Source organism: Zerene cesonia, chromosome 4, assembly GCF_012273895.1.
Source record: "Zerene cesonia ecotype Mississippi chromosome 4, Zerene_cesonia_1.1, whole genome shotgun sequence".
NCBI classification, from domain to species: domain Eukaryota; kingdom Metazoa; phylum Arthropoda; class Insecta; order Lepidoptera; family Pieridae; genus Zerene; species Zerene cesonia.
In genome coordinates this window covers 5,190,349-5,202,413 of record NC_052105.1, presented here as the reverse complement: position 1 = coordinate 5,202,413, position 12,065 = coordinate 5,190,349, and the positions used below count along the sequence as shown (strand labels likewise).

Here is a 12,065-nt window from a genome sequence, read left to right as displayed (position 1 = left end):
TGATCTATCGACAATCGAGTTATTTTCGACGCATTGGGATGACCTCTTCCAAACTGTGGTATGACGTAGAGTTGAAAATTGAAAATATCTTAGTAATGGCGACGAAGAATCTTGCAAACAATGAGATTTGGAAGTACGTGCGATATGGAAAAAGTTAGGTACCATATAGTGTCCAGTTGTTTTGATTTCAGTTGAATTCTATTGAGGAATCGGGACTGTCATCAGCAGAACTTAAGAGTAAGAATGAGTTAAGAAGTTAAACTCTAATCTAAAAATTATAAATCAGTAATGAATATGGATTAAAAAATTTACGGGATGTAGTATGTTGAGCGAGAAACTTCATTATCCTCCATTTAGGTAGGTATTATTATTTACCTATATAATTACTGTAGACCGACTTTATATGATTTAAAAAAAACATCTCATTGTTGTGTATAAGCTTTTGCACTTCTTCCTTATTGATATACGCCATAAATAACTACATATACATAACATTTTTAAATACAAACTAACAAATCATTCCCAAGTTTCACTTACATAAACTTTTACAATTTAATGCAAAATCTCGTATATTAATATAAAAAAACAGATAAGATATTTTGTAGGCGTTTAACCTTAGGGAAAATAATATACAGCTATTTAAAATCGAAAGAAAACTAACTGTAGTGTAACATTCTAGCTGAGCGCCGCGCATCCGTCTGTGTTGAACTTGAATAATAAAAGATATAGAACAGATCACTCAGGAATACCGACTCCTATCAATTACAAACATATAGAAATATTAAATAGTAACAAAAAAGATCCTTTCTATATAAATAAACTTTATATAGCTTGGTTAAAACACTTCGTCAAAACAATAAATAGAATGACTAATGAAAACATTTCATCTAATTAGATTGTCAAAAATAATTCAAGAACCATATATGTCATGATTGTTATTATTATAACGATGAGGAGTTCGTTTTTTTGTTTGATCGCGCCAATCTCAGGACCTACTAGTTCAATTTGAAAAATTAACAGTGTTAGATATCTATTAATAGAATAAGGCTATAGGCTATAAAACATGATGTACGACGTAAGTGAGTCCGCGGGGCATAGCTAGTTTTCAATAAGGGTCAATAAAAAGTGCAAAAAATATATTTGGAATCCATCTACAGCATTGTCGGCGATGAATCACAAGGAAAGATAGAAAACCATCAGCAATAAATTATATTAAAAACCGCACCCAAACCGTTTCATCATTTTCGGAGGTGCTAAAGTTCTATGCCGGTGCAAAACTTTATAAACACATTGTATGCTCCATCTAACGATTATTGATATAAAATAAATATTTATTTAGACAAGATTTAAATTATGCCTTAATGTTAAACACAGCTACTCGAGGTCAAGGTCAAATGAAACATCGATATCCTTGTTAGATCATTACAGCCGAACTTTGTAGGCTTTTAAACGCTAGATCAAGATTTTCACTAGGCGTTTTATGTGAATCATTTACGTCGGAGGATTAATCTTACTTCTATATATACATATATAAAAATGAAACCCGTTTTCCTTGGTCACGGCATCACGCGTGAATGGCTGGACCGATTTCACTAATTCTTTTTTTGTTGTATTTGTTATTCTTAGGAGAAGGTTCTTACGGAAAAAAATATTAAATAAATCTCTCAGAAATATTGACAAATGTACATTTAATTTGCAACGCTAAGGCGGTAGTAATATTATAAATGCGAAAGTTTGTGAGGGTGGATGTATGGGCGTGTGTATGTTTGTAACTCTTTCACGCAAAAACTACTGAACTGATTGCAATGAAATTTGGTACGTAGGTACATAGCTGGACAACTGGAATAACATATAGGCAAATTTTTATCCTAATATTCCTACGCCATACAGACTTAAGCCGGTGAAACCGGGGGGCGCAACTAGTATACTTCTAATGTTGCAAATAAAATAATTTAATGTTTTTCCTTTCTTTCTTCAAATAGAAGCGAAGCTCTAACGATATCATTAATTAATACTTTGATTGCAAGTTCGGTTGCTTTAAATGCATTTTCCTATTGAAGTACTAAAGAGAATTATTAGGTGCAAAGTAATTTTACAGCCTCGGGCTTGCTCTTATCGGATTTAAGATGCTCTGAGTGATAGGGCATGCCTGGGAGCACTGATGTAGTCAAGGATTTTACTTTAATGTGGTCGCTTTTAAGTCCTATATAGAAAATACAAGTATAAATCGTTTTTAAATGCGAAATATTTAATTTATGTATTCGGATTAAATGTCTCTGATTTTGTACCTTAATTAAATTACTAATTGTAAATCAATTCTTAACGTCTCATTAATGTAAAGCAAATAGTGCAATTTTCCATATATCTAATAATATGTAGGTGGTGGGATATTTTAAGGCTTTCAAGTACAATAACAGTTATTTATGAAAGTTAAATTACAAACGTTTCCAAAGAGGTTTTATAATATGCTGCTGTTATGAACAATTATTATTGTTATTCATTTTTTCTTTTTCTCCCTGACTAATAAAAGTAGACTAAAATCTACTCATGTTTCGTTATATAAACCAATATAAATTTAATTCAAAAAAAAAAATTCCATACCAACAATTTCTTAAAAAAATTACATATTTAAACTAGTTTTTTATGGTTTTTTCCTGTACCCATCTATACAAATAATAATATATACCTATACAAACCTAACTACACATTGAACAAAACTAACATAGGTAATATAACATCAGTGGTTTTCGGAACTGCAAACGTGGTCTTTTGTTAAGAAATTTTGCGAACTATGGCAAAGGTTAAAAACAATGCGTCCTTATCAGTAGGGTAAATGCCCCTATTGTTACCCATCACACGCAATTTTTTTCAAGTATATTTTTCGCTACACTTTTTCTATGTGTCTCACATACGGTATTCTTCAAACGAAGCGGCGCTTTTCGGAATACCATTGTCTCGTTTGAACGTGTTATAAAATATTTAGGTCAATGTTTTTGTTTGTTGTTGCTTATCAGTTTTAAAGAACTTGTGAAAAGATAAGTTGTAAACACCGTGTAACAATATATTTGCTAATATGGATGGAATATTAATATATTTTTGGAAGAATATAGTTTTGACATTTAAAAAAATACATAAAATAAAACATAGTAAATATGGGTCACCTAACATGTTATGTACATATAAGAAAAACTTGTAAATGTTATTAAAACTTATGTCTAATTTGGAAAGCTGGCCAACACAATATCATCTTTGAAGCATTTTTTATCTATCTTTGCAACATAGATTAATGCTATAGTAAAGTCAACTTAAACAGCCTTTTTCCATATATGGTCTACTTAAGAAACACAAATATAATTTTTGAAATTGTATCTTTTCTCAGAAAATTATTTAACAAACCATTAAATTTTATTGTAGTATATTGTATAAGATTTTTATAAGAACTTATATGTATTTAAAATTTTCAATTTTGTTAAAACATTTCAAATATATCTCAACTAAGTCTTAAATTAAGAAAAAAATTAACTCCATTTCACTTTTATTCAAAAGTTATAGATAAAATACGTAACTCGTTCTTATTACAACTATTCAACTAACTAAAGGTAAGCTTTCTTGCAAAAATAGCATTCAAAGTTTAGGTTACTGTTTAAAACAAGTCACATAATTTACAACATGCATCTCTCCCAGCTGACTTTCAAAGGATATTTCCCCAAAGCAAAAGTTGAAACAGCCAACTGTAAAACAAAACAAAAGGTCATAAAAGGAATTAGTTCGGATAATCCACTGCAAGTGGCACGAGACAGGTAATCCCTATTGTTTCCCTTATCAGTGTGCCAGGTAAATGAGTCAAGGGTCAACTACCCCCACCCTTACAGCGGTGCCTTCTGTGATCTGGTAGGTCCATCATTAGTCTTGCGACAGTCGGCATCTTAGCGACATTTGAAGTTCACCGTCTTAGTGCGTGGAGTAGTCCTGTGTTGTGTTGATGTGGTTGTATAATTGTGAAAGATGTGTGACGATTTGGACGACAGTTTGAGCAAACTCACCCAATTTGTTAAACGTTGGTGGGAAGATGACTATTATAAGGTAATTTACCCTATCATTTCGGGTGTACTGTCTACGTTTTTAGGAAGCATTTAACCTAGCTTATCTTAAATAGTTGCGCTACCAACGTTTTATAAGTAAAGTTAGGTCTATGCGACATATTACAAGGTTTTTGGAAATTTCAAACGGTCCAAATTAAAACAAAAAAAAAACAGTATCCATTGTAATACATAATGAAAATGACCGATAAATAAATTTGCTGCATACCGAAGCCGGGTTTATTTTTAGCCTAGTGGAAAACCTTATCGCACCTCGGACGAGGGTACTCATAGGAAGACCAAAAAAGCGCCAGTCAGCCGAACACGCCTATAGAAAATTGCCCGAACGACTAACAGAGTCTGATCGATATTTGACCTCTGGCTTATCCAATTATTATTAATACCCATAAAGACGCCATGAGGTGCCTTAAGCCGAGATTAAGATAAGCCGAACGCACCATACTTGTCCACACTATATCATTACGTGTATTAAAGCTAAGCGATTGAAACGAGGATAATTTTGTATGGAATCTAAATTGTATCAAAAGATAATAAGAACTGGACACATTATAATGTCCTTGTAATGACTACGTTGGGGGTAACTATAGGATTGCGGTTATAATCGCGAAGACATACGTCGTTTTCTGTATACATTCGAATAGAAAGTTGACAGGCAAGTCATTGATCTTTTCAACTACACCTACTTATTATGACGATTTATTAATCATGTGTTAAGTCAAACGCTTAAGTATATTTGCGATATAACGAACTAAATAAGAAATGTTACAAAAACAAAAAAAAATATTGAATAAACTAAATTGTCTCGCTTGCTCTTATATAGAGTATACGTAAGAACATTATTGATTTCTGGCGTTCTTATGAGGATAATAAGATAACTCATGAAATTATTGTATTGTCATCATCATCAATCAAGGATAAGCCTACAAAGTTTTGAATCTTTCCGTTTCAAAGAGTCAAAATCGAGTGTGTGTAAGTGTTTAAAATATACACGTCGTGGTTATATTGCAAATAATTAGTACAACATTACTTCTCAAATACATATTTTAATATTACTCTTGTACGATATTAGAAAAATTATATGAACGTTATTTTGCTAACAAACAAACAAAAAACTGTCTTAGGTTTTTGAAATCTTAACACGAAAGAATATCATAACATAAAAAAATACCTCAAAATGTCTTCCTCAACCCACCAACCTCAAAGTAGATATCCTTTATCCACCTTAACCAAATATTATACAAATGTACGCTAAGTTCTGACTCTAAGTCCCCATTGGGCAAGCGACCATTAAGCCCAATTGTAGACCGAAGCACAGATAACGTTAATTAAATTAAAACGCAAACAAATGCCCACCCACGCGGCCATGATGCTATTGTTAAACGAATGACAAATATTGATACACGCGCACTGTTTGATGTCGACATTCAATACTTGTATCTGGGGATACTGATGCATGACTTTGTAACGCTGTGACGCCATTTTGTTATTATATGGTGTGCTTTTTTCCAATTGGACATCGCGAATAAGACTGTACAGCTTTTGAATAAAGTGTAACTAATTCCTACTATTATAAATGCGAAATAACTCTGTCTGTAACTTCACGCCTATACCTAACCTAGCCTAACCTAAATTTTCCACAAAGATCGTTTACTCAAGAAATAACATATTTTAATAGTTTTAATGCTGAGGAAGCAGGAACCCGTGGGCCGTCTATCTTATTCATGCAGGCGAAGTGGCGGGCAAAAAGATAGTTATAAATCAAAAATGTAAACAAACTCCTTTGCTCAGCAAGAACTAAATTTTATGTGTTTCTTTTGACATTATTCATAGGTAATACACAATGAGAGCAGAAACGTTTCAATTAATCTTCTATTTGGATTGTTGACAAAAAGCTCTTGTTTTAATATTTGTATTTGGTTTTTTATTTTGTCTTACAAAATTCGTCGTCGTTTCGTCTTAAATACGATCATTACGTGAAAAAGCAATGCATTTTTCGCATGAAACTTGTTTACATGCATGTATCATTCAGTGAACGGTATGTCACGACAAAAGTGTTCCCTTTATTATAAAAGTAGCAAGCCATAAACAGCCTTACGTGGCTGTGAGTGCGCTGCAGTTCCCGTGCATTATTTTCACAAAAAAATATCGTGATATATGTCCGCTTGTCCGTTCGGTAGGCGTGGGTCGGCCGATTGCGAAATTTCTTCATATTTTTGTTCAAGAATGGTATTTATTAATGCGAGATAAGGATTAACCGAGTGCATAATCACTTCTCTCGCGGTCGATGACCCAGCTTAACATTGCGAGTTCGCTCGGTTTTTTGCTAGCGTTCATTTTTTACTGTTTACAATGAGAACGCGAAATATGCTTGCAGCTAGGACCCTTTTAATTTTTAAACAAATGAGTATTTATTTTATTCGTGTATTTATACATAGACCGCTTTTCTATCCAAATTATATAGGGTTTCTTCTATGAACGTTTTTTGAGGAGTTAAATAGATAAATGTATTCCAAGTGCACTATTTTTTAAACGCTATTTTAAGTGTCTAATTATAGATTACCGTAAAAAAACTCACGTCATAATCTACAAACCATTGATAATTTCAAAAAACGAAATAACTACAAGTTACATAATCGGTACCTACATTTACCTCAAACGTCCAGACGGTTAATTCCCCATTAGGATAATAACAAAAGTACACGAGAATATTAAACCTTTCTCAAGCCCTATCATTTAATTCGAACGCTAGGGTATACTTAATTTAAACGACACTTTATTAACATATAATTTGTGGAATTAGAGAATTTTTGTAAAATGTGATTGCCAGTTCTCAAAATTGCCCCCGACGCGCCGGCGCGGGCAAACGACAATTTAATTTTCGTCAGAACGGATAATGATATGGCAACCCCATCGGTTACACGAATTACACGGCATAATCAAGTGACAAACGATTTGGGAAGGCGACAAGCGACCGCAGCAAGGAAGGGTCGGTTTTACACAACGTAAACAGAATTCAATCTGCTTACCTGAACAATTATTGTAGATTGAAACAAAACGATTAATTAGTAGTGATGCGGATTGCATTATTTATTAAGTATCTATAAAACATATATCATCAAATACTGTTGTATTAAAACAAAGGTTATCCAAATAAAGTCCTACTATCCTATCCTACTAATATTATAAATGCGAAAGTTTGTAAGGATGTGTGTGTGCTTGTTGCTCTTTAACGCAAAAACTACTGAACCAATACGGAAATTTGGTATGTAGACATCTGGACAACTGGACTAATATAAAGGCAACTTTTATCCCGATATTCCTACGGGATACGGACCTACGCGGGTGAAACCGCGGGGCGCAGCTAGTATACTATAAATGTAATTGGTTTAGTTTTTACATAACCTTTATTTGCGTAAAGATATTAATGGTACTCGTTTTGTTATCTTACTTGTAATAACAAGTTATTATTTATATCTACTTATATTTACTTAATTAAAGGCCCTTGATGAAACTATTTCTTTTCCCTGTAAAATTATAAAAAAAAACAAGTTACTATTTCACTGAAAACACAATAATCATTACATTAAACTTAAGTTAGTAGGAGTGGTTAAAATTAACTAAAATTTAACTTTGACAGCGTGAACCGGCCCCAAATACTTAACAAATGAATAGTAATTTCGTTTTCGGATTAAATCGCTCCCAACACGCGACACTAAACCACTTTTCTATTCCTTGGCTCGACTCGAAACCGTCATTTTACACAATTTTACCCAATTGCTCTCGGTTCTCGGAATTAATTTGATATTAGTCTTTGAAAACGCAAGGTGTGGTTTTGTGTCGACCTGATTGTTACTTTGAAGAAGCATTTATGAACCCGTGTTTTAATTCCCTATTTAGATATAGAATTTAGAAGTAATCACGCATTCGATTCGGATACAAAAACGCTAATGTCTACGTTTAGTATAATGTCTTAAAGTTATATTTATTCGATATTAAACTCAGATTTATTTTCTTTACAGGAATCGCAGTCGAGTACTTCGGAACGATGGAACGGGCGAGGGCCGGAACACAATATGGCTCTTCAGCAAATACTAAAACTACAAGAGGCGAGAGCTCTTCACAAAACCTCTCTGCTTCCTATCTATAAGAAAAATGGAATGCCTTCGCCTCCACCCAGTGAAGATTATGAACGTATTAGAGACAAGAATATGGAGGACGCACGAGCATTTGAACAGCTTAAGTTAGAAGAGGAGTTCAGAAAGCTCATCGAGAGAAGTGGAAAAGAAGCACGTAACGAAGAATCAATGAAATACTTTCAGCACATGTTGGAAATGAAACAAAATTTGGACTATTTAAACAGTATACACAAGGAGAATAGAAGTAATTCTATAGATAGTGCACCGAATGTGAAGAAAGAAGCATTGTCACCTGTTAACCGTTATACCCCAGAACATAACCAATCTCCACATATGACGTCACCTACAGTGTCACCCAACCCCACCATACGACAGCCAACGTATCAATCTACCTCATCAAGCCCGGCATCTACTACAAGTCCTGTTACTTCCTCCCCATTAAACCATTTGCAGAATATGCAACCGTTCGATTTTCGTAAATATAAACACGAGGAAGCCATTAGTTCAAATCACAACGAACGATCCCATAACAAAGAAAGCAATCGAAATCATAATCAAGATGTAATACCCGAAAAAAGTGCGGTGGACTTAATGCGAAGCCAATTCTTCAACTTCCAATTGCCTCCAAATTTACCTATTCCTAATATGTCAATGCCATCGACATTCTCCCACCCGGCAGCTATGGTGGCTGCTCTTAGTCAAAACCCAATGGGATTAGCTTCCTTACAGGCTCTCTTACCACAAATGTCAGCAAAGCCTGCAGAGCGAATAGAAAGCAAGTCCAGTATTAGTGTAACCAAAGATAGGTCTGATGACGATAATGTACTCAACTTAAGTAAAGACGCCTACACAGAAGCAGCACAACAAACGAGGGATATGATGATTGGAAAGTGTTTGAGCTCACCGAAACGACAATGGAATACTTCGCAAATGCCTTTAAATTTGGGCACTCATTTTATAAACCCAACTACTGGCAAGAAAAGGGTGCAGTGTAATGTTTGTTTGAAGACGTTTTGCGATAAAGGTGCTCTTAAAATACATTTTTCTGCTGTCCACCTCAGGGAAATGCACAAATGCACAGTTGAAGGATGCAGCATGATGTTTAGTTCAAGAAGATCTAGAAATAGGCACAGTGCTAACCCAAATCCAAAGTTACACTCGCCGCATTTAAGAAGGAAAATTTCACCTCACGATGGAAGGAGTGCTCAGTCCCATCCTGTTTTAATATCACCACATGCAGCGGGGCTAAATATACCACCTGTAATGAATCCCATGCATGCCTTTGGTTCTTATCCTCTATTAAATTCATCACATAATATGCGACAGTTCCCAACTAATATGCCAATGGAATATAAAAATAATTTGGGAATGAATTTTCCATCTGCAATGGAACATACACATATTTCTCGTCGAGAATCCAGTTCAGTAGAAACAAAAGACCATGATGGTCAAGGAGAGTCTGACGAAGATGATGGAATTGTGGTAGTCACAGGTGATGATGACGATGACGAAAATGATCAACATATGGATCAATCGGAATACTATTCCCGTATAAATAAAACTAATGGATCAATTGAAGATTCAGAAACAGAATACGATCACAGAAGCACTAGTGACAATAACGAAAGTTTTGAGTCTAAAAAAGATGAAAATATCAGCCCAGAGATAATGAAGCGAAAACGAAAGAATTTGAACCCTACACGTTTACATAACAATTATATAACAGATGAACCGGTTAGTGAAAACCACCATGATGGTGAACATAACGATGAAAATGAAGCTCTTAATTTAAAGAAAGCTAAATACGATGACTCAGAAACTCCTAAAAGAGAGACGCACGATGATGTTAAAAATCAAGAAGACAATAAACCAGCCTCACCAAAACCAACAAAAATTAAAGTAGAGCCTGCAGATAATACTTATCCCGTTGAAGATTTACGCATAAAAGAGGAACCCGTCGATAGACAAGAAGTACATAAACCCAATGAAACCTTCTCTCCTAGTCAGTTTTCTTCTGAAAACTCTTTAAAGAAATTAGAAAGCTTATCAAAAGGCAACTTTCCAAATATCCCAAAGAAGACTGATGTCAGTGCTCCAGCTGCTTCGTATAATATGTGCGTAAATGAATTCACCGACTACTCAGACAGGTCGCCTTCATCATCCGTTTCTAGTTATGATTATAACTCAGAAGATATCCAGGGTCAAATATATGGGCACTTCGATGATGGTTTCTTCATCACAACCACTGATATTCCTATCGATACAAAAAATCCGTTAAAATGCAAGGTGTGTGATAAACTATTTCAAAACATTTTCATCATCAAGACTCATTACCAAAACGCACACTTAAAAGTCATGTACAAATGCAACAATGATAGATGCAGAGCATCATTTTCAACGCGCCGTAGTAGAGATCGGCACAGCGCAAACATAACCTTGCACAAGAAAATATTAGCTGAAGATTCGAGACCAGAAGACGAATATAGAATAATAGAAAAGACACGAGAACAAATTGATCTAATGTCGAAATACAGCGACGACGAGCGTCCCGTGCCCTACATAGAGTCTACGAAATACTATCGGGCGAAAGACATAGCTAAACCTAAAAACCCCTTATCCCACCTGCCGATGACCGCGTCCTATCCGCCTCTATTACCCGAGGCCTATTTAAATAGTCGTGACATGTTCAGTCAGCATCCGTTTCTGTTCACACCATTTGGCATGCTCCCAAATTTCGCTCCTCTCCCATTCGGCTTCTTGCCTCCAAATCTTAATGCGTTCGGGTGTCAGAATCAAAATTATTCGCCGCCGCCGTTGCCAAAACTGAATTACTGCGTCGAGGACGAAGCGCCGCGACCGAATAGAGATGGTTGCTATCCATGTCGGGGTTGCAGGGAGAGTTTCAAGGACTTGTCGGGCTTGAAAGCGCATTGTGAAGCGGTGCATGCGCAATTGTTGCATCGCTGTTCCATCAACGGTTGCAACGCGGCGTTCTTTTCGAGGACTAAGAGGAATACTCATACGGAATCTCATTACACAAGAACTGATAAGATGATGACGTGACCGTTTATGTTTTGACTATTAAAATCCAGTGCATTTGTGATCGTAATTAGTATTAGTAAAAATATGTAAATAGTGTTATAATGTAAATGATATTTGTAATACTAATTAGGCTTCTAAATTTAATGATTCGTATTAAATCAACTAGATGATGCTGTAAATTATATGCAAATGAACGAAATATAATCCATATAAATTTCTAGACATTCCATGTTTGTGCAATAAATATGTATATATAGACAATAATGTAAATGATAAAATTTCATGTAAAAATTCTTGTGATTCGTTTTTCTATTTATGTAAATGTTTTGGTGCTAAATACGATTGATTCTGTAAAATTCTATCAATAGATGTAAGAAAGGTAATTTGTAAAGCTTCGTGTGAATTTCCTGTATTAATTGATTATTAGTTAAGTACCAAAAAGTATTAATAATGTGAGATTATAATAATTGTGGATAACAGTAAATAATACGATCTATTAAATCATTATTTGCCAAACAGTGTGTAATAAATGGTTTTAAAAAATTTTCTTTAATCCTCGTTTTATTTTTATTTCAACTTTAAACCTAACATTAACATAAACAATTTGACAATGTATGTTCTTATGTTTCACCGAGTGCATGTAAGAATATTCAAAGAGACTTATCAGTACAAATAAGACGCTTTCTCTGTCTATCCCGATGTCCATATATTAATTAGTTTTCTCTAATAGATAGTCTATTTAATCGCTCTTGATTGAAGAGGATTTATATGTATAATTACATCTTTT

The 12,065-nt window shown here is 34.4% G+C and overlaps 1 protein-coding gene across 1 annotated transcript; it reads left to right on the top strand.

Moving 5' to 3' along the window:
* The first annotated feature begins 4,005 nt into the window (after window positions 1-4,005).
* On the top strand, window positions 4,006-11,309 carry LOC119839798 (zinc finger protein basonuclin-2-like). Its single transcript, XM_038366239.1, has 2 exons — window positions 4,006-4,083; window positions 8,120-11,309. The coding sequence occupies exons 1-2, from the start codon at window positions 4,006-4,008 to the stop codon at window positions 11,297-11,299; spliced, it is 3,258 nt and encodes a 1,085-aa protein (XP_038222167.1). The 3' UTR covers window positions 11,300-11,309.
* The last annotated feature ends 756 nt before the right edge of the window (window positions 11,310-12,065 follow it).

Excerpts from the sequence above, each read along its gene's own strand:
- LOC119839798 (XM_038366239.1), top strand. The coding sequence starts at position 4,006 with ATGTGTGACGATTTGGACGACAGTTTGAGCAAACTCACCCAATTTGTT. Across the intron at positions 4,084-8,119 it reads GGGAAGATGACTATTATAAG|GAATCGCAGTCGAGTACTTC; the intron begins GTAATTTACCCT and ends TTTTCTTTACAG.